The 24,790-nt window shown below is 28.6% G+C and overlaps 1 protein-coding gene across 1 annotated transcript in view; it reads right to left on the bottom strand.

Moving 5' to 3' along the window:
* The window catches only part of LOC111621070 (homer protein homolog 2-like), a 274,865-nt gene that overhangs the window by 178,033 nt on the left and 72,042 nt on the right, over positions 1–24,790 (bottom strand). The window contains exon 2 of the mRNA XM_023363129.1: positions 18,076–18,232. Within this exon, the coding sequence (XP_023218897.1) occupies positions 18,076–18,232 (157 nt within the window). The remainder of the gene's footprint in view (positions 1–18,075; positions 18,233–24,790) is intronic.

Consider the following 24,790-nt stretch of genomic DNA (forward strand, 5'->3'; position numbering starts at 1 on the left):
TTATTATATTATAAAAGATATTTTTTATTTTATTAAAAATTATTCAAACAACAAATTAAAAAATAGAACAAATTACAGTAAATACTAATTCATCTTCAAATGTAAATATTCAATTCTTAACATGTTTATAATTAAAAAAAAATTAGAAATTTATCATAGTTTAAGTATAATAAACACTTTCAAGAGATTCAATGACACATCAGTCAAAATAAAATCAATATTGTAATGTATATAAAATAATTTCTATGTACTTCAAGTTTAATCAATATTTATTACAGTCACTTCATGACTAAGAATGTATGAAATTATACTGTGTGTGTCACATACTTTTAGATAAATTATCTCCTTTTGACAGTTTCAGTTTGTCATATGACAATTTTTCCCTAATTGTCTGTATAAAGTGGAGAATAGATTTATTGAATTGTAAATCAAAAAAGATTAGATGTGACATTTATTAAGACAACTACTACTGTAAAACTGTAAGCTATAAAGATAAAAGTGACAGAAACAGGAATAAAAGTAAACAATAATTTATTGGAAAAATTAATAATTCATTTCAAAAGAGAATACTATCATAAAGTTTCTTTTATGAAAAAAATAATTTTAAAATAAATATAATAAATAAACTTAATTTATTTATTTATTACATTTTTGAAAAAAAATTGAAATATTTTTAAAAAGAATCATCAATTTGATATTTCAAATAAATAAATAAATAAATAAAACACTTTTCTAAATACATAAAATAAATATTTTATTGAATGAATTTCAACTTAAATTGTATTTGTTGTATACAAAACTTAGTGGTGGATCTATATAGGATCTAAAGCGTAAAACAATACAGTGATACCTCGGTTTTTGTCAATAATCTGTCCAAAAACAATTGGCAAAATCTGAAACCGATGAAAACCAAGGCAATTATTTTCATATGAATCAATGTAAATCCAATTAATTCATTCTAGACACTCCAAAATACATACCAAAAGCACATTTTATAGATAATTAATAAAGCGTTAAGTACTAAAAGCAATAAGAAATTAATATAAAAGACTTATCTAAAAGAAAACAATGGAATTGTTTGGCTGGACATGTGGGGTAATGTCTTGTCTTGTAGAAGCTAGCTGGACATGAGCTTATAGCCTATATTGCCCCATGGTAAAGTGTGACATAATTGTCATATAATAGTAGTTGTATGCATTTATGATGGTTGTATCATGGGGAATAATGCCTTCCGGGAGGTCTGTTTAAGTGTAACTGGCCCCTACTCAGGTGTTACAGATGTGGAGAAAATCAGAAAACTTCACCAGGACATGCAAACCCATGACCTAACTCCCAGTGTTCAGGGAACAAAACCTTTGGCCAATGGTGGGCTGTTGCGGGGTAATGTTCACACAATGAGAAATAACACCACACTGAGTCAGAAAACATGTGGGGTTGCCCTTTGTTTTCACAAAATTAGCAGCAAAGTCACTTGGGCATGCCGACAAAATCTGAGGCAATCAATGAAAAACGAGACAAATTTTTCACGAAAAAAATAGACAAAAACCAAAAATGATGATAACCAAAGTCAACAAAAACCGAAGTATTACTGTATCAATTTATAAATTTCTTGAATGTGACCACTGACTAGCATATCACTTTCTTACAGTTACACATCTGAACATAAATTAATAAAAAGGCCTAACATTCTAAAAAATGTGCAAATTGTAAAATGTATCTGGTTGCAATCTATTTTATCATGGACTTTTTGAAAAATTTTTTAAACAAGGGGAGGCGGGTCAGTATGACTGTTTAAAACATTCTGGCTAAAACTACTTATAGTACTTAGAGACAAAGCTACAAGGGATAAAATATAGTAAGTTCTCAATTTAACAGATTAATTGGGAGAAAGGAATGGCTGCTATTACCAAAAGTCCATTAAATCAAATGTCTTTTAAAAACATATGTAATTAATAACAAACTTAAAATGTACAAGATATATTAAAATGTTATTATGATGTATTAGTATGAATAAAATATTATAAAGTACATTGCATAATGAATTTGAGAATGAATAGAACATACTAAAAGATTGGATATTCATGAATAAAAAGATTTAAAATTTTTCCTATTGGACAAAAATTTTTTATCCATTAAATCATCTGTTTACTGTACTAATATTTTTAAAATTTATTATCTAAAAATTTTAAAAAAGGATCTGAAAATAATCTCAAGCCTAAGGCCCATAAAGTTAGATCTGTCTCTGACAGAACTTAATAAATATTAAACTAACATATTTTATTAAGATCTTTAGATCAACTATTAAATATATATTTATTTATTATAACATACCTTCCTTTCAACTTCCTTTAAATTAAATATTGTAGTAGTGCAAACTAATTATACAAACTAAAAATTTTTAATTCATTTAATAGTTTTGAGATATTTATACAAGAAAAATTAATATATATTAATCAATATATTTATTTAAATATTTTTGTTTTTAAGATGTTGCCACAATTACATAATTATGGTTACTGTTTTTATCATTAATAAATTTGGTTTTTGATAGATAAAATAACTTGAACTTTTTAAAGTGCAATATCAGACTGGAAGAAGATTCTATATAGTACACCAAGTAAAACTATAAATAAAATTAACTAAATATCTTCTGGTGTTAAAATTTACAAAATAATAAACAGAAATGTCTTCAAAAACAATACAAAAAGATAAATAATTGTATACTTGCTTACTGGAGAATTCAATAAAACTTAAAAATAACAACCATTCAACTAACATTAAAAATAAAAACTATTTCGTCTGCCTGGAAATCCTTTTGCGACGAATTGGCATAGATAAAAAAAGGCTTAATCGGACTTAGGATGATCTTTGATAGATATTTTATTTTATTTTATTTATTTATTTTATTATTATTTATTAAATACACAGAAATTTGTATATATCATTTTCGTTTATAATATGTTACTTTTTAATTTTTTTACATAACCGTCTATTTGAAATTCAATTGCGTAATTTTTCGAATTTCCCGTTTCAAATTAGAGAAATAACTGATGATGGACGCTTAATGCGTTTGAAAACGCTCTTATGTTATTAAAGAATTATGCTGGATAGTTGAATGGTTTTTATTTTTAAATACAAAAAGAATTAAAATATTTATAGTAATTGAATTGAATGCTAAAGTACAGAATAAGTTAAAAATTTCACATATTATTTTAATTGCAATTTTAAAGTAAATACAAATATAATAATAATAATAAAAATAAAGAATAATAACAATTAAATATGAAATAAACAAAATACTTATATAAAAGAGTAATCCTCAAGTCTGACATAGCAGTCATTTGCAGTGCTAAGAATGTAANATTTATTTAAATATTTTTGTTTTTAAGATGTTGCCACAATTACATAATTATGGTTACTGTTTTTATCATTAATAAATTTGGTTTTTGATAGATAAAATAACTTGAACTTTTTAAAGTGCAATATCAGACTGGAAGAAGATTCTATATAGTACACCAAGTAAAACTATAAATAAAATTAACTAAATATCTTCTGGTGTTAAAATTTACAAAATAATAAACAGAAATGTCTTCAAAAACAATACAAAAAGATAAATAATTGTATACTTGCTTACTGGAGAATTCAATAAAACTTAAAAATAACAACCATTCAACTAACATTAAAAATAAAAACTATTTCGTCTGCCTGGAAATCCTTTTGCGACGAATTGGCATAGATAAAAAAAGGCTTAATCGGACTTAGGATGATCTTTGATAGATATTTTATTTTATTTTATTTATTTATTTTATTATTATTTATTAAATACACAGAAATTTGTATATATCATTTTCGTTTATAATATGTTACTTTTTAATTTTTTTACATAACCGTCTATTTGAAATTCAATTGCGTAATTTTTCGAATTTCCCGTTTCAAATTAGAGAAATAACTGATGATGGACGCTTAATGCGTTTGAAAACGCTCTTATGTTATTAAAGAATTATGCTGGATAGTTGAATGGTTTTTATTTTTAAATACAAAAAGAATTAAAATATTTATAGTAATTGAATTGAATGCTAAAGTACAGAATAAGTTAAAAATTTCACATATTATTTTAATTGCAATTTTAAAGTAAATACAAATATAATAATAATAATAAAAATAAAGAATAATAACAATTAAATATGAAATAAACAAAATACTTATATAAAAGAGTAATCCTCAAGTCTGACATAGCAGTCATTTGCAGTGCTAAGAATGTAAAATTTCCTTTACTTTTTTCACAACAGTAAACTGGCTTTTTTCTCTTTAATTTAATATGAAATTTTATCATATTTCAAAATTTATTTAAATAATTATATTAATCTACTTGTCATTTAATCAAATACAATTTGGTAACCTCATGTTAGTCCAGTGAAGTAAAAAATATTGTTACATTTTCAGCCTACATCAAAGGCCTTCTTCAATTATTTAATCATTTAATTATTAAAATTAGCAATAGATTTCTATTAATATATATGATTCCTTCCAAACATAAGTTATGAGAATATGTGTTTCACTTAAGAAGTAGAAAAAATATTTATTTTCCCAGACATTTTCAGAAATTCTCATTCCTATTCGAAACATAAGGAACTATTGTTTGTAAATTAAAACTCTACAAATAAATAAACAGTATTTTAGACAAAATTTACAGTTAAATTTATAAGTCAAAAACAGAATTAAAATATCACAGCTTGGAATTTTATAATTATAATTTGTTTAATTCGTACAAATTCTGGAAAATTTTGAATCCAAACATTACCATTATTCTGCACTAATTACAACATAATCAATTTATAAAAGAAAAAATTTATTAACATATTATAAACTGATTTTACTTTTTTATCAACAGATGGCGTCACATCCACTTATTGAATCAAAGTATCTTAATTATTAATTAAATTTACAGCCAACTATATAATAATTATTTCTAAATTACTGTCCAAGAAATTTTATACAATCGCTATTTAATTTTCAACATTGTTATTGATAAAATTTCATAGATGTCAATGGCCTAGAGCAGAGTTTCATAAACTTTTTTCATTGATGACCCCATTTTATTATGGAGATTTTTTCACAACCCCAGGCTAGGTATAAAATATAAAATAAAGACATAAAAATATTGCCCATAACTACTTTATTTATTTGCAAGCAAAAATAAAAAATATATACATACATATATAAAAACCCAGTTTTAGGATTTGCTTTAAGTATAAAAATATTAATGAAAGTAAATTATGCTTTAATCAGAAGAATGTGCTTGTTTTTTGCAGCATAACAATTTAAACCTAGGTGCAATATTTAACACAGCTGGATGTAAAGAACCTTCAACATTTTTCAACGTTGTATGATATTCAGATTTAATAAGAGTTAAAACTGAAAAAGTCATTTCACATAGGTAGGTGGTGCTGACTGAATAGCAGAACAACATTTAATGTTATTTCGAAAATTGTAGGAAATTCAACTCTAGCTCCGATCCAGAATTGAGACAAGGATTTTTGTTGAAATTTAAGTTTTAAGTTAGAATCATTTGATAGCTCAGGGAATTCCTATTGGGCTTTATATGGCAAATGATTAATATAATCAATGTTAATTAAAAATGGTTTTTGAATCCAAGATAACTTCTTAAAATCCAAATTTGATATCAAATATTTGTGAAACTGTGTTTTTAGGGTTTCTAAGTGGTCTATAATAATTTTTGCAACTAAACTTTTACAATTATTCTTTTCAATTATAAAATTGTCAATGGTTGAAAACATTTCGAATGAATAATTTTTTATCCTATTCATCCAAATCTTGATCTTTAATAAAACCTTCAATTTTATTATTGGAAGTAAATATATTGCAATTTTTTCCTTGAAGAGACAAGTTGAGATCATTTAGTTTCTCAAAAATATGTGACATATAGCATAACTTTGATAACCATAAGTCGTTTTGAAAAAGCGCTGCAAGATCAGATTTTTGTTCAATTAAAAATACAATAACTTTGTCTTTTAATAACAATAATCTGTTTAAACTTTGCCCTCTAGACATACGTCTGCATATAATAAGTTTTTGTATTTGGAGTCCATGACTTTACAAAGATCTGAAAATAAACAGCTTTTAAGAGCATGGCTTTCAATAAAGTTTATAATTTTGACAGCATCCTGAAGCACATCATTCAATTCCATTGGATTTTTTTGCTACAATGGCCTCTTGATGTATCACGTAGTGTGTAAAAGTTATATGATCAGCAGCAGCTTTTACAAATGATTTAAAACCATTATTTTCTCCCATTGCTTTTGCACCATCTGTGCATATTCCAATGCAATTTTTCCATTCTAAACTTTCAGTTTAAAAAAATTCATCAACTTTCCCATATGTGTCTTCTCCCCTTGTATGTTCGTCCAAAGGACAACAAAATAACAAATCTTTATTGGTGTTTTGTTCATAAATATCATCTATGTACTGTCAGTTGTTTACAAATTTTTGGCTTTCTTTGATTCTAGTAATAAGTTGCTCAATTTGGTCATTGCTAATTTCAGTTATTCTACTGGTGACAGTATTGTTTGATAAAGGAACTTTTTGAACGTCATTATCATATTTACTTCATATATGACTTTTTATTTTTAGCAATCAGATATGAAACTTTGTATGATGCCAATAAATATTTTTCATTGACAGCCATAAGTTTCTCAAAATATTATTTTTCTTTATTTGAAGATCTTAACAGTTGTTAAAAATATCCCTTTGGTTTATTGACATAGGAGGGATGCTTGGATTCAAGGTGCCTTTTTAATTTTGATGGTTTCATACACTCCACAACCAAAAACCAAAATATTCTTACAAATTATACAAAGAGGTTGTTCCTTACCATCGCAATTATTAAAAATGAAGTCAAATTGTAGAAATATCTCATTATATTTTCTTTTATGCATTTTAGGTGCCTCTTTCTAACTATTGAATCCTGCTTGAACAAAGTTTGTAGCATTGTCATCTATGCCATTACCTCAAGTTCAACCACTTATCCACAGTTAAAAAAATACTATTTTATTTATATTTTAGACTTTTTTGAGTATCTTTTATAATTATTTAAAAAAGTACCAACCTCAATTGAGTAAAACAATAAAATACAATACTGTACCATTAGCTATTGTTATGGTGAAACAGAATCTAACGACATACTGGAAACACATCAATCTTGTCTTATCTTGTCTTGAGCATGAGCTTCCAGGCTATAGCATCTAGCGTTCTGTAGTGAGGTAAATTAGTAGTACTATTTGAGATCCATAAGTATATATTTTCTTATACACATTGAAATAGGTGGTTAGGCTTCATAGACATATATCCACAGAAGAGAACACATCAATTCTACAGTAGTTGCAGTAGCACCATGTGCAAATTTATTTGGCACATCAATTACACAGGTCAACAGTGGTTTTGGTGCCCAGGTATTTTGAACTGATTTCATATGAGTTTGATGTCCTGAATTCAAATATGGCATTAGTTTTTGCCTAGGAGCTCTAATTTTTAAGATATAGCATTTTAGCGAAATATACGTTTCAATATCTTAAGTTAAATCCATGGATCAAGTAAAAAAACTAAACACGGAATTTTTATTATTATATTATGCAAATATTATTCTATACAAAGATAGAGGAAAAAGTCATCAATAAAACTAAACAGTTACACATTGAGGAAGCTTCTTTTCCGTGACTTTCGTGAATGTATTTTGGAGCAATCCCTTTTTAAACTCCAGCAGTAATCTGCCATCATATGCGTATCCCATCTTCCTTGGTAGCGGTCCTCCATAGTTTTAATATCCTGGTGAAATCTTTCACCTTGTTCTTCACTGGTGTCTCCTAAATTTTCAGGAAAACGGTCTAAGTGACTGTGTAAATAGTGCACCTTAATACTCATATTACACCCAAGGAATTTGAAACTGTTAAGCATCTCGTTTACCAGTTCAACATAATTTTCAGCTTTGCGTTTGCCTAGAAAATTTCTGACAACTGCAACAAATGAAGTCCAGGCTTTTCGCTCAGCTTCATTCATCGAATTTACAAAGGCAAGATCGTTAATGAGTTGTCTTATTTGTGGGCCGTCAAATATTCCTGCTTTAATTTTTTCTATACTTAACTGAGGCATTTTTTCCCCTATATATGCAAAGCATGATCCCTTCTTATCAAGAGTCTTTACAAACTGCTTCATTAGGCCTAGCTTGATGTGCAGTGGAGGAAAGATGATTTTCTCTTGTTCAACTAAGGAGTCGTTAATGACATTTTTTTCTCCAACGTCCATGTTTTCTCTCTTAAGCCACTCTTTTCTAACCCAGTGGTGTGTTTTGTCTCTGCTATCCCAGAGGCACAAGAAGCAAGGATATTTGGTGTAGCCAATTTGCTGTCCAAGGAGAAAGTTTACCATTTTTAAGTCTACACAAATTACCCATTGATGTTCACGATACTTTATCTTCTCCAAGACCAGAGCTATGGTGTTATATTCTTCTTTCATTTTCGTTGAGTGAGCAATTGGTATTGAACCGTATTTGTTCCCATTGTGTAGAAGGACACATTTCAAACTTCGTTTTGAGCTGTCAATAAATAGGCGCCAATCATCTGAAAAATATTCAAGAAGGCCCATTTTTTCCAAGAGTCCTCTAATTTCGTGACAAAACACAAAATTGTCTTCTTGAGAGAAGAAGGGTAGCAGATCCTTTTCTCTTGTACGGTAAAAGGTAATTTTGGTTCCTTGCTCCAGTAAATTTTTCTCCTTCAACCCAGAAGCCAATAATTCAGAAGCTTCTTTTGGCAGGTTGAGATCTCTGGTGAGGTCATTTAACTCATCCTGGTTGAAACATTGAGGAATTGATGACATTCTCTCGTAATCACAGTCACCTTCATTAGGATCAGAGGGATACTCGTCCTCACAGAGCTCTGGTAGCTGGTGAAATGATGGAACTGGTACTTCCTGTGAGTGAGGGACCGGGCGTCTTGCAGAGACTAAATGAGGATAAGTCCACTTGCTACAGTTGTTACGATTGATTCCATTAATATTTACTAGACAGAAATAACAGTCATCAAAGTGATTTTTGGGTTCTCTCCAAACCATTGGTATGCCAAATTTCAGACTTTTTCTTTTCCCATTAGTCCACTGTCGTAAATGTTCTGTACAAGTTTTACAGACCTGATACTAAAAAAGTAGAGCTGATAGAGAAAAACTGATTTCATATTTGGATTCAGCGACCCAAATATAGCTAAAATCAGTTCTGAAATCCTAGGCACCAAAAAAAAATTTTTTTTTTGTTGACCTGTGTTATGTATTGTGCCTTTGTTAAATACCATATTTACTTGCATATAAGATGAGGTTTTTATTCATTTCTCACTGCTTCGAAAATCTAGGCCCTACTATATGCGCAAGGGAAGAATTCTTTGTGTTTTTCCAATAATTTTTGTGAACGGTGTATTCAGATTTTTTTACCAGATGCTCACCCTCGTGTTTAAAAACAAAAATATTTTATCTGGGTCGTTTGAATCATTCTTGTGTATTGTCAAGAGTAAAGATGAATAGCAATAGGAAAAGCAAAGCTTTTGAATTGAATTCCAAAATCACACTGTAGCCCGATATAAGTTTTAATCTATTCTCACATGAAAACAGATAATTATTTGGAAATCAGAATTTGGAGAAACTCATAAGCATAATCGATAGAGAGTGAATTTGACTGTCAAGGATTGGCAAAAAAAGGTTCCCGATTGTCCAACTCTATATGAACAAATTATGTTGTCAATTTTACAAGATTTTTCCTTAAAGTTTAAAATGCCAGTAATTTTTGCGACAGAATTCATGCACTTACATACAATTGATATTTTATTTGCGATTAAACAAAATGAAATTACAATTGTATTAATAAATCTAATTTTCTTTATTTTGAGCTCTAAAGTCACACCTCATCCTATATGTGAGATCTTCTTATACACGAATAAATGCAGTAACTTATATGCTGAATTATAATGCATCACTGCAATTATGATGAGCTTGGTTATAGTTTTTAATATCTGATTATAATTTGATAAGCAACTTGACCAGTATTATGATTTTATAACAGTTGTACAAAAAATGTAATACTTTCAATTAACAATAATAAAAATATCCAATTAATGTTTCTTCAAATTCAACTGTGTGAATTTAATTTTTGCAACTCCAACATTTTGCTTTGTGACTTAATTTGGGGTAGCGACCCAAAGTTTTGGAAGCTCTGGCCTAAAGTTGCAAGGTCTTGCAAGTTGTAAAATCACTTCCTGACCTGTATGTCAAGTTTATCCCTTAAAATTCAAAAATACACATGTTTTAACACTAAAAACTTATTATAGTTAATGTTTTTAAACTGTTAAACATCTTAATTGTTCAAACCCAAAATTTTTTATTGTTTTACTGGTTTCCTAAAATGTTGCGAATTTTGTATTGCAAGTTTTTCCTTCTAGGTTATTGATATGTATTCTTTATAGATATGTATTTTGTCATTAATTCAAATTTACTCTCACTAATTTCCATCATTTTATGCATCCTTAGCCACATTACTAATATGAAAGAATTAGTATTTAATTTTTGAAACCTACCCTCCAATTTCAAACACTAATAAAAATAATTTAAAATGCTTTATATATGTGCTGGAATAAAGAAAGGTGTTTGTTTATTTTATTTAATTAATTCCAGTAAACATTTATTTATTTGTATTATATATGATTTCTAAAAATGGAATGTTAATACTCTGAAAATGTTGAGTATTAATATACTTAACATTCGTTTATATAATTAAGAGATTCTTTCTTGTGTTCTTTGATTCTATATTCAATTCTAGCAGATTCTTTGCTTCTACAATTGGAATTTTCTATTTATTATACTTAAACTGGTAGCCCAATAGCACTAAATCAGAAATGTAAAGTAAATGAAGCAATATACTCTATTGTTTTTAATCCATTATTCATATAATAACAGAACATCAAATATTGTAATGCTACAGAGAATACAAGATATCTACTTTATTGTCAAATATGGCAAAGATATTTGATAATGTGACTAGATGTGTTTCTGAGTTGATAATAGTCATTTGAGTTATATTTTTTGTAATACAATCAAAGTAACAACAACCATAAATTCCAGCAAACTTTGTTTATTGTAAATATTTTTAACTTTATTGAAAGATCTTCCTCAGGCTAAAGGAAATTGAATACTCCAACTGTCTAGAGAACACAAATGGAAGAAACAATGTATACATATTTGAAATGTAAAATATTACAAAAACTTAAGATAAAAATATTTTGAAGTATAAATGTTTGAAAAAGAACATTACAGAAATTTAGAAAAACTGTTTTAAATACAAAGGATATAAATATAACATATAATTATATAAATAAAACAAATGGGATATTTACTTACCTTCAAAAAATGCTAAGTGCATAAATACTAAAGATGCTAAAGTATTTCCAATGCATGGAATTTTGTGTATGAGATTACCTAACAGAGACCTGCTATGTCAAATTGTAGAATATCATTTATTGTTCAATGTTGATTTTTAATTTTAATCCTTTATATTCTCTTATTTTAGTTTCATTTATATAATTACATATTTATATTCTTCTTATTAAATTCAAATTTTAAGTTTCTGTAATGTTCTTTTTCAAACATTTATACTTTAAAATATTTTTATTCTACGATTTTTTAAGTATTCTACATTTCAAATTTGTATATATTGTTCTTTCTGCCTGCATTCTCTAGATGGTTGGATTATTTGATTTACTGTAGCCTGAAGAAGATCTTTCAATAAGGTTGAAAACATTTGTGTTAAATAAAGTTTGCTTTGAATGGTTGGTGTTGACTGTTGATTGAAATGATTATGGTTGTTGTTTGATTTTAAATACAATCCAGTTTTCGTTTTTTATACAAGATAAATACATAAATAGCATGACTTTGGAGTCATGCTATTTTAATCAAAATAGCATGACTTTGGAGTCCAAAGTCATGCTATTTTGATTAAAAAATTTTCTCCTGAAACAAGTTAGATAGATGACAAGCATGACTAATTTGAGGTGGAGAGCATATATTTTAAATTAAAAAATTATTAAAAATATGATTAAAAATTGTAACCTGTGACAATGTAACAATAAAAATTGTTGTAATTTTATTTTTTTGAGATTTTCTGTTGATATAGAAAAAAATATACTTGCAGGTAAGTTTAAGGATTATTAATCTAGATTATTTTTCAGCCTTTTTCTAATAGTAACAACCCTACTGCTTTACAACTAAATAGTTATTGTACTTTTTGTACTTTTAGTAATATATATAAGATGTATCATGGTGCAGCTCAGTACTATATTTTGCAGTTCCCAATTAAAAATCATTGATCTATAGTCATAATATTGAACTATTGGATCAGATTGCAAGGAGTTGAGTCTGAATATTACTTTTATTTTTGGGGTTTTTATTTAGTTTGCATTATTCTTTATTTTGAGGACATTTTATTTTGTTAAAGGAGAAAAGCTCCGCATCCAACAAAAAAAAAATTAAATTAAAAAATTAATAAAACTCTTACCATCACTGACACCCATACCACCTATATTGCCAATCTACAATGACATCTTGGGATTGAGTGATTTCCATATAGGAATTAAAGAGTGATCTCTTAATCCTAAATGTAACAGATTTTAAAAATCAGAACTCAATTTTTGAAAGATTGGTAAAGACAAATGTTCAAAATATTATGAAAGAAAATAATAGCAATTGTTAAAATAAATAAATAAATGAGTTGGAGTGGTACAGCTATTGATACGTAACTCAGGGAGTATAAGAACTGGATGAGATTGAAGAAAAACATGGTGAAGTTCCTGTAAGCAAGCTAGTGAACTGACAATCAAATATTTCCAGACATTTCTTTTTCCTTGAGTGTGATGGTTAGGCAAGTTAGACTGTAAGACTTTTTTTGTAAATTTGTAAATAGTTTGTTTTTGTATTTGGTGGATTGTGGAGATAGTATAAGAATAATTCTAAGTTAATTGTGAGTTCCTGAGTGCTGTGACAGTTTTTATACATTCTTGATTTCAATAACATAAGGTATCGCTGAATTTTTATAATTTGTACAGTCTTATTTTTTCCTAACATAATTCATAGTTTTGTATTAATCATTGTAAATAGTTGGTCTATAGAATAATAAACTTAATTTTTTTTAATGCCTAGTCAAATATTTATTTTGGGCTATTTGTTCATTAGCCAAATTTTTCTTCTTTAACATAATTATTTGTTTGTGTTTTTGCTTATGTAATGCCACACATTAGGTAATTTCCGGGCTTTGAAAAAATTAGATTTACAAGACTCCAATAAACACAAAGCAATATAATATCTCTCATATTACTTTACCAAAATTAGATCTTTGACATATGCAAGAGATTACTGTAAGACAAGATTTTTTCTTTGATGAGAGTGAATGATATCCTGATACAGTTTAGTGAAAGTTGAATATATTTTGTTCTTCATTTAATTAAGCTCCAGGTATTTCCAGAATCTGATAAGAAAGGAAAAAAGGGAGATCTTTGTTTATTCCACTTCATGAAGTAAATGCCAACTATGTCAAATGCCACAGCAGGGAAAAAGATATTCTTTAAAAATAAATAAATCACATTCTTCTACATTTCATTGGAGAATGTCACTTTGTCTACCAGGTTGATGACATGTTTTCTTCTAAAGTATCTGAATATCTTTCTCCTCTTTCTAGGGATGTTCTTATACCACAAAAGTCTTGAAGTGTCGATACTGGCCAATATCAGCACTGGGTATTAAAACTGAAAGTTTTGCTGGCTGCTGCATCACCTTCCAGTTGTTTTTACTGCTGAGAAGGTACTATACTCATTATAATGAAGGCTGAGTTGGCCCAGAGCAGCAATTAATATTTTGTTGCTTACTCCAAGGAATTGAATTTAGGCTTTCTAGTTCAGGAGTCAATGCATAAGTCAGTACTTTAGTTTACACTCATATGATGTCTTATGTACAGCAGACAAAAGAAGCCCCAGATCTACAGCCCTACTAATGGGTTCTGTGGATAGTACTGTATACGAGATAGGGGGTGTATAAGAAATTGTTGGTAAACTGATAAAATGGTGTCTTTACATTGAAAGTTCTTTATTGTGTTCAAATTTTACAAATGTCAGTGCAAACAAATAATGGCCGGATGGTTAAGTGGTCAATGTGATAGCCTACTGCTCTGGGACCTGGGATAGAATCTGGACAGGTTAAATAATTCCCAGGAATTTTGGGGGGTGATCTGACCAGATATGTCAGCCCTGTCCCTTACATGGACCTGACCAAACCCATACTGAGCTTGCTAAAAAGAGACCTTCTTAATGCCCACAGAAAGAACTTAGAAAAAAAAAATGCAAACAAGTATTTACAAATTGTGGCACATTTGAAACATCACCGATGGTTCAAGTTAATTAACAAAGGAAAGTACTGCATAATGTTTAACTAAATATTTATTTATAAATAGTACTTGTATTAATTACTTTTATTAAGCACATGTACTATAATAGGACTTGTAATAATGTATTTATAGTAATGTAGCCATCACCAACAGTTAAGTGTTAATACTGTTGAAAATTCTTGTGGATATGCTAGATATATGTCTGATTATAAGCACTAGAGTTGTCAGAAGTATTTCATCAGTGGTTAATTGTCAAAGCTTTCAAATTTCACTTGATAGATACATCAGTTGTAAGTGTAACTATACAAATATTGTAAACATCAGAAGTATTCAACTAATAGGTAAATGTAAATTCATTCAAACATCACTCACGAATGCATTCATTACTTGAGTAATTGTGAACAATTATGTTTTTACTTTGTGATAACCTGAATTGTATTTATCTTTATCTTTTAAAAGTATTGTATTATTTTGAGATGCAATACTAAAGAGAAATCACTAAGATGGTGTGATTAGAAATGCATTTATATTAGAGAGAGAATAATAATAAATGTGTCAAATGCTAGCATAATTACTTGATTTGTTGCAGTTCTAGACAACTGAAATTTGGAATGGAAGATCTGTACCAAAACCACTTGGTTTATGAATTATGCATATTCTGCAGAAATAAAATTTGACTTAATACATTTATTGATTTTTGGCCATAATATTTTTTATATATAAGTTTAACTTTACCGAAAATAGTGTAAAATTCCATTTCAATTTCTGATTTGGCTGCAAAATCCAGTTTTGGATGGGCCTTACTTGTTTTTGAAAAATGTAACGATACCATATCTGATACCCAGAAATAGTGTTGATACCAGTATTGACACCAGACCAAAAGTAATGAGTAAAAATGACTAAACATTGAAGAAAGTATTGATATGGTATCAGTATTGACAGTATTGGGACGTCCCTACCTCTGTCTAATATTTTAGAGGCTTTAAGTAAGAAAAAACTTACACAAATTTTTCACTTTTAGGTTTTGTTTGAAATATATATAACTAGAGAAATTTCTGTAATACTCTTTAGATCTAATAAACTATTGTACAGATCTTTATAATTTACACATTTCTACAAAGCATATGATATAAAATTTTAGCCAAGACCCTTACTTTTCATTAATTCATTCTAAAGTTTTTTTTTGCAAAAAAATGATAACATTCATTCTTTTGCTCTCTGCTAGAGGCAGCAATGTCTATTTAATTAGGTTGAGACCTCATTAGTGTAAAAATGAGCATAAAAACCCTTGCCATAATTATTTTTAATTATATGACCATCACTTGTTCTGAATATATTACATGGGAGCAGGGTGTAAAATGAGTCTAAAGCGAGTTGATCAGTGTTCAACTTTCAACATGAATATATCCATAAAACTGTATCATCAACCAATCAGAAGTCAGTGGACTTCATGTCATCATGACACCAGGCAAAAACAGTAGAACAGAGCAAATATGCTCATTTCCTATCTCTTGCTCTCACCATTTTGATGCTTGTGATATTTTTTGATTAGTTTTATTATTAAAATGGCTACTGCATAGATTTGGAATGATTTCATGAAAATATCAAAAAATATCCTTGTATCCATGACAAGGGGCAGTAGAACAGGACCTCCACTGCAATCCAAGTGCAAACACAAATAGGTCATGTAATCTATATATATAAAAATGAACGTATGTGTGTCTGTGTGTGTGTGTGTGTCCTTCATGCATTACCACACCATTTATCCGATTGCCGTGAAACTTTGGGAAGTTGTTTAATATACTCCAGCGAAGGTTTGTGGCATAGTACGATTGCCATGAAACTTTGGAAAGTTTTTTTAATTTTTTAATACACTCCCGCGAAGTACATTTATCCTACGATAGATGGCGCGCGTTTACACGAGCATTCGCGCACAGTGTGTTCGATCGATTTCAAATTGCGAAGACCATTTCCCCCTTTCAAAAAATATCTCTATATATGTATTTGTAAACTGTTATTTACGATATTTATAATAATTTTTGTTTAATCACTTTATTTTGAGTTTTTTTGCTAATTATGTATTCGCTCGATATTTGCTCGAACTTCGTTAAAATCTTAACTGTACCCCGAACAACGACCGAAGTTGTAGGAAGAAATTCGCCTATTTTACTGATCTAGGTATTTCCCCCTTTTTCAAATTTTAATATCGACTCAAAATAATTTAAAAAGACAAATTACAATAAAACGGTTTATTATCCAACTATCAGAAATTTCACAACATGCCAAGGAAGAGAGGAAGGAGCAATTAAATAATTAAAATTATAAAGGATTTAAAAATATATATAAAAATGGGGAATATCGCACTTCTGACAATCGCTGCGAGTGTGTGGGCTAAATTTGGAGAATCCGTGCTTCTCGCGTGGACAACTGTATGTGGCCGGCTCATGCGTCAGAAAACCTTCCGATTTATTCGTGTACGCACCAGACAAAAAAACAAAAAATATCGTGTATCCACGAGCACTCCAATAAATAAATAGAATTGAAACAACACTTTGAAATGTTTTCCCAATGAAAACGAATAATAACAACAAGTTTCAATAAAAATGATAAAATGAAAATTTAATTTTATCATAACGAGTTTGCTTGAATTTTGTTTCTTCTGAGATCGCAGCAATGCGCGATGGGTAAGCTAGTTAAAAATAATTATGACAAGAGTTTTTACACTCATTTTTATGCTAATGGTGTTGCGGCCTAACTCTGTCTTTTCAAAGTAATACATTCTTAGAAACTTTATGATTAATTTTTATGCCAGTATGCATGGTATTTTTTATTACATGATTTATAACGATAACAAAAAATTTAATGTTTTAAGTCAATGTTAAATATAAAAAATTCATGAAATTTTCAAAATGTTTGCAATACTGTCATTTTCTACATTGAATGGTTAGTTTCGGAAGCATATGCATAACTATTAACGAACCTTTACATCCGGTAACAAAATGTCCAATGAATACTTTCAATCTTACCCAAGGTCTGTTTCAGGTTATAGAACAATTGAAATCCAAAATTGAGATGCTTAGAATGGAACATTTTTAAAACATTTAATTTAAAACATTTGGAACATATAAAACAAACAGAAACAACAGTGGCAAATGCGTGAATTCAACATATACATATAAGGTAACCTACATGTACCTATTATTTGAGAGTCCAGTATAACAGTAAATAATATAAATTCAATGTGCATTAGCATTGCCATGTTCCTCACACAAGTAACGCCAGGCACATAATAATGACGCACTTGAAACTATAAATTACAATAAATAATCTTTTTTGATGTAAAATTGTTTTTGGTTGGATATATTATGAGTACACATTCTTTTATAAATACATTTTTATATAAATGTGTTTTTATATGAGTGTATTATCTTAACTTAACACAGTATATCATTTTCTTCAGAGAAGCCAGGCAATCAGCTAGTTATTTATAATTTACATTTATATCTATAATAATTAGTTCAGCAATATAATTACCATATTTTCTCGTTAGGAAATTAGTACATATAATATTGTATGAAATTTAAAGATCATACCTTTGTACCTTCCACACTGATAATTCTATATAAGTTACGGGTGGAATCATAGAAAAAGCTGACATTGACTGCCTGTGAGCTGGCCGGTACCCAGGAGCGTTTTGTCTTGGGATCAATGTGGAAGACATGAGCTTTAGTAGTAAAGCTGGGCTGTTCCCTAAAGATGATAACAATATATTAATATTCAATTATATAGTATAAATCTGTATTCAGTAATGTTACAATAATAAATTATATCATTATATATTTCTGATTACATCTTATGTTTTAAAAATAACAGAAATTTCTAATTATTTTTTACCCCTTTACATTTAAAAAGTTGTACAATATAAACAATCTACAAAATGTAAAAAGTTCTATTAATATCTAATGATGTTTATTTTACAAGATTTATTTTACATACTTTCATTTTATTAATAAAAATAATAAAAGCCCTAATTAAATTAATTAAATTAAATTTTAATATGTGAAAAACTTGATTTAAAATTCTTTAGTGATGACAATTTCTAGAAAAAACAAAGTTAACAAAAATGAAATGTTCTGTGCAGCAATGAATTGCAAAAGAAAGAAAAAAAAAAGTAAACCAAAGAGTGAGATAAAATGCAAATTTTTTAGTTATTTATGTTCAAGTAAAGTAGTTCACTGTTCCTTTATTAATGAGTTTTTCTCCATTTATATCTTTTTTTTTATAAATAAAAATTAATAGCATATTTTAATAAAATATTAGCATCATATAATTTTTGTAAAATTGCATTTTGAAATTAAAAACCTTATTTTCTGAATTTTATTCTATGTAACATTTCATAACTTAAAGATTGCTATTAAAGACAGTTGAAAACATTTGTTATTATAATAAATTTGTTCATTTTAACTAGATTACAGGTGTTAGTTGATACTTTTATTGTAATCTCATCCAGTTTTGAAGTATCTTTTAAAAATTTTTAAAATTTGTTCTTGGTGATTCATTTTTATTAAGTAAAAAAAATAATTATTATAAAAATGATATATCTGCATTATATGTATGAATTCATTTATTGTATTTATGCCTATATATTTATACCAAAAATTAATTTTGTTATAATTTATCTCTTCCACACAGTCATTTCAGTCAAATGATTTACTGTCCAAATTTTCTTTGTTAACAAATACTGTAAAATATTTCTATAATAATGCAGTAATATTGTTTCTTTCATTATTTTAGACCAGTGATCTTCAAATTTCTATATTCAGAAAATCTTTCTAAATAATTCAGATTTTCATAAAATTATTATTGTTTACCAATATATTTCAGGTCGCGCAGAAATTTCAATATACAGGTATACCTTGAGTTACTATGTTCATGATTATACATTGTTTATCAAAAAAATATATGGAAAAATAAAAATCAAGATTAAGTCATTTTATTCAATTTTACGTCCATCCGCCACAAATACCGAAGTCGTAATATCACTAGAAGAGTGTTAAAGCACATAAAGTCATATTAAAATATGTACATTTACAGTAAATGTTAATATAATCCTAGAGAACGAAACATGAAAACATCTGTATTTATGTGTTGCCATCTTATTTAGCGGTCTTTAAGTGCTCAATATTGGTGTCTTCCATGGTAGCTCCAATATCTACCATTTGGCGTCATTGTCAGTGCCACTCGATATTGGGAAATTTAATATAAATTAGTTTATTTTCTACTGTCACGAGATAATTTTAATAACTGTATTTATAACTGTATTTGTTATTTAACCTTATAAAATCATCATCTTTTATAATGTCTTAGAGCAAACTATATTCACAAATAAAGAGTCTGTGATGTACTGTAAACATCACCAAATTGTAAATATGTACATGAATTCGTGAATTTAGATTACTTTTTTCTGTACAATATTAAAAACTAAAATTTATTTGTTTGTAAGCTTAAAATAGATTCTTACTAACCATATATTATTAAAAATGCATTTATAAATAAAATACAGAACTGGGAATGATTATTTGTGGTTTAGCCTAGTGACAAGTAAATTTGACTTATGTTGTTTTTCGACTTAAGTCGCCTCTCCTGAAACCAATTACCGACGTAAGGCGAGGTATACCTGTATACACACACATATACAGATACAAAATAAACAACAAGCATATTATACACACACACACACACACTTATATGCCAGAATGTGTGAATATGTTCTGGAAGTTTTTTAATAACTGTGTACAAAATATATAATTGCATATAAGTATATACAGAAAGATGAAAAGATTTAGTGACATCTGTTATAAATCATCAAAAACTCTTTTTAGATATATATTTTCTACATGTTCAAATCTACACTACAAGAGGTGTGAATTTTAATTTCTGAGTACATTACACACTTTTTTTATTCTGCCTGTATAATACAATAGAGAGGTTGCGGCTGAAGTTCAAACGTTAAACTTGTATGGCAAGCAGAAGTACACTTTTGACATTTGAACTCGAAGTAAAACACGTTGCACACTGACTCATGGGATATTACTGAAAAATGGCAGAAACATTTAACAATGATGAATGTTACCAGCAAAGATAAATAAACAAATTAAACTATTTTAAAGTATTTATAGAATGTTTAATAACACTAAATAATTATTTTTAATTAGCTTAGTGTCTCCTACCATACGACAGGATGATAGGACTACCTCATACTTTTGTTGAGGTAAGTAGTGTCTTATGTAAATCTGAAAGCAGTTCAGGAAATTATTTTTAGAAAATTTACATCTATGCTGTTGATGGTAGAAGATGCTGTGAAAGAACAAACCTACTCCTACAGAATTATGATAAGCTATTATGAACAGAAGTATATGTAAATTCTATAGGCACTTCACATCACTTGCATAAGAATTAAATAATTAAATAATTTATGAATTAAAATCATCTGTTTCTTTACAATATTATTCATAAATGCTTAAATAATAATTATTTTAATAAAATACGTCATAATTTTAACTCAAACACAAAAAAATTAAGAAGTTTAAGCCGAAACTTCTACTTGCCATGCTACATGTAGTGAACGCCATTATCAACCTTCTAGAATTGCCAGATGGTGGCACTCAACATCTGACGTTCATGTTTTGGGCTGAAAACGTTGGCTGCAACCTCTCTAATAATACAATATCAGCACTGCTGAGCATAGCTGGTGGTAAGATATAATAGAGGGTTATATACATGGTTTGATAAAACTTTCCATAAGCATCGTGCCAAGATGTATAGTAATTCACAAGTAGAGTAAACAAGCTTAAATGCGACAATAAAATTCATACATCAAAATATCTGATAAAACATACATTGTTTGTTTGTTTTGCTGTGTGACAGATACAAATATTCAATACATAATACAGAATGAGCATGAGACAAACATACAATATGAACATGCAGATTGCAGTTTACAGTAAGTACGCAATATGAGCGAGCAAGTCACTGAGTAGGAGACAGTTCTACTGGCTCAAGGAAGGAACTGTGCTGATGGTGAAGTACTTTTTGATCAAATCTTTGAAATAGTTGTAGTTTTGCTTTTTGAGTAGGTATTTATGTGTATCATGCCAAGTATCCCTATTTTCTTCCACCTTCCACTGATGTTTTCAGTTGATGTCTTTCTAGTTCTAAACTAAAGCAGTGAAAGATATAATGTTTGCTACCATCTGGAATGTTACAAAAGGAACAGAGGTTCATTTGTTGTAAATTAAAACGGCTACAGTAAGAGTGAAACCTACCATGTCCAGTTAAAAACTGTGTAACATGGTGGTTAATGTTAATCCAGTTATCGTTGATGTAGTCTTTTATTGCAGGAATAAATTTGTAAGTCAGGTGATTATGATTGTAATTCCATTTGATTTGCCACTCTTAATAAGATCCTGTTTAAGCAAGTTTTTAAAATGTTCTATGGGGATTTTAGTGTAGAAAATATGAAGATCGTTGTCCTGTGCTGTGCTGCGGATTTCACTAGCTTGTCAGCCCTCTCTTTTCCTTTGGTGCCAATGTGAGCTTTTGTCCAGTTAAAGGAAACAAAGTTAGAGGAGGTGATTATCTCTTTGATGATATCATTTACTATAGAGTGGTGGCCTGGGTTCTGGAATCTTTTCCTGTTATAATGAAATTTATACTGTTGAATTCAGACTTGGATTTGTGAAGTTGAATGCTATAAATTGGTTCACACTACAAAATGTAAATAGCAAAAATTTTCAACATGACTGCCAGAACAATTTGCTAAGGGGAAAATTTGTCAGAAATAGTGTTACATGTTATATATTATTCACTCTGTTTTGTTTGCATTTGCTAGTGATTCAAAGTCAGTGTGGGCTAATCTGAAGTGAATACATAATTTATTTCATCATATTTTTAAATGTCATATTTTACAGCATATAAGATGTGACTTTTGTTGAAAGTTAAAAAAAATCACTGTGTCTTGCAGTGGTGTGCAGTGACATTTGATGATAGGGAAGACATGTTTCCATAAAAATTATAAACAAATACTGGAAATGACAAAAATAAACAGTTTATTTATTTTTATTCTAAAATAGAAACATTGACATAAAACAAAGTTATAAGAACTTGTTTATGAAAAAAACTACATTTTATATTTTAGAAAATATGAGGGAAGTGGCACTTCCACAGCTTCCATGGACTGCACACCACTAATGTCTTGTATGTGAAGTTGTAATCTTCCTTAGACTAATGAATAATGATTAGAACGTTATGCATTTGCATAGAAGCATATGTAAAATACACATTTAGGCTAAACTTCTTATAAATTCATATTTTCATATTTTGATGAATAAATACAAATTTGGTATGTTTTTTACTACAGTTCCATCTAAAATTATGTAGAAAAAATTATCAGTTCAATTCCATTAAAATTTATCCAATAAAATGCAAGCATTTTCAGATAGAGGCATCCACTTTTATCAAACATGGGAAGATGCAATTAAACCCTCCTGCTTTAAACTTTGACATGTTAGCATGCAAATTTTAATAAATTATCCTTCTACTGATTATTTTCTATCATCTGACTGAACTTCATCACCTTACACTCAGTAGAATTTTTTTCTTCACAAAGAAGGCATTCACTAAATGTCCAGCTCAAATTAAATTTTTTTAAAAACTGTGAACTTGATCTCAAATTCTCTCCCAAGCCAGTTCTTACCTGCTGGCAAGTATGGATAGAAGCTGCCATTTATTATGCTGCCCAGCCATGTTGTCAAGAATCTGCTTGACCAGAAGGTAAAGCAGATTCTTGATAACATAGATTTTGAGGAAGCAGTGGCTGTTGTAATTGTAAAAGACAAATTTTCAAATCAATTAATTGAAGAACATCTTGTAGAATTGTCACTGAATGCTAGGCTTCTACCTGCTTAACTCACCAGTATGGAAATCACAAATCTTCCATTGAGTAAAGTGTTTGAAATTATGGACAAAGTATATAACACATTACTGAAAAATGAAAGTAGCCTATCTAAAAGGTACAAAAAGCTACAAGAAGTTCTAGACAAAAATCTAGTATTTTGGAGCTATCAATTATATCCAATGTTCTACAAGGAAATGGAGACTGTATTTCTGATTTAACAACTGACTATATGATTGAAGAATTGACATGTTTTAGACATGCACAAATACATCAACTTGTGTTGAAAGAAGTTTCTCTAGATATAAATCTATACTTTCTGATAAAAGACAAAGGTTTAATTTTGAAAATGTATTTAATTTGCCACTGTTACTATTAACTCTTCAGGAATTATGTTTAGTGTGAGTAAATGATTTAAGTTATTGTTTTCTGTGTTCATTGGTAAGCTTAACTCACAATTTAAAAATGCACATTTAAATGCATATTTCAGCAATTATAAATGCATAAAGAGCAGGTCTTTACTAATGAATTTTTCTATTATTATAATTATTATTTGTTTTTGTTATAGCTAAGCTGCTTTTGCATGTACAGTGGTACCTCAGGATACGAAATTAATTCGTTCCGAAACTGAGATCGTATCATGAAAATGTCGTAAGATGAATCATTTTTCCCCATACGATTACATGTAAAACCAAATAATTCGTTCCAACACGAAAAAAACACTCAAATTAAAGCTAAGTAGTACATTTAAAAATAATAAATATAGTAAGGAAAACACTGAAAAATGCATTTTGTATTTGTTAATGTATAAATAACCATAATAGAATAATAATTGATTTAAAAAATGTAGTTTTATTTGCACTTTAACTCTGAGGATAGACGACAATGGAGGTGTAAACTGGTGGCGGGAGAAGGGAAATGATACTAAAACTTAAGTTATTGTTAACTTATGTTATGTAAGTTAAAAATAACTTAGAAAAGATTAAAAAAAATAGTGTTGTTTTATATATATTTTTAAAATTTTTATTCACTGCTTTTTTGCTTTCTTTCCTTCACTTCCACCAGCACTTTCACTGGATAGAGGTTGCTTGGTAAAATATCTATCCAAAGAGGCTTTGCCTACTTTTTAAAATGTTTCTAAAATGACTTAGGCAAATGTCATTACTCTGAGCAGTAATACGGCCAGTGTTAACTTTTTTGGGATGTTTCTTTTCAATAAAATCAGTCACTTTCTGATAATACCTCAAGATTTCCTTTATCGAGCGAGATCCATCCACGACGAAGCAAACAAGTGAATAAAAAATGATTCTGCGAACTAATGTAACGTCGTATGGTGAGTTTTTGTTCGTATCGTG

This window comes from Centruroides sculpturatus, unplaced genomic scaffold, assembly GCF_000671375.1.
Source record: "Centruroides sculpturatus isolate CEXI.00-Female unplaced genomic scaffold, Cexi_2.0 scaffold228, whole genome shotgun sequence".
In the NCBI taxonomy this organism is placed as follows: domain Eukaryota; kingdom Metazoa; phylum Arthropoda; class Arachnida; order Scorpiones; family Buthidae; genus Centruroides; species Centruroides sculpturatus.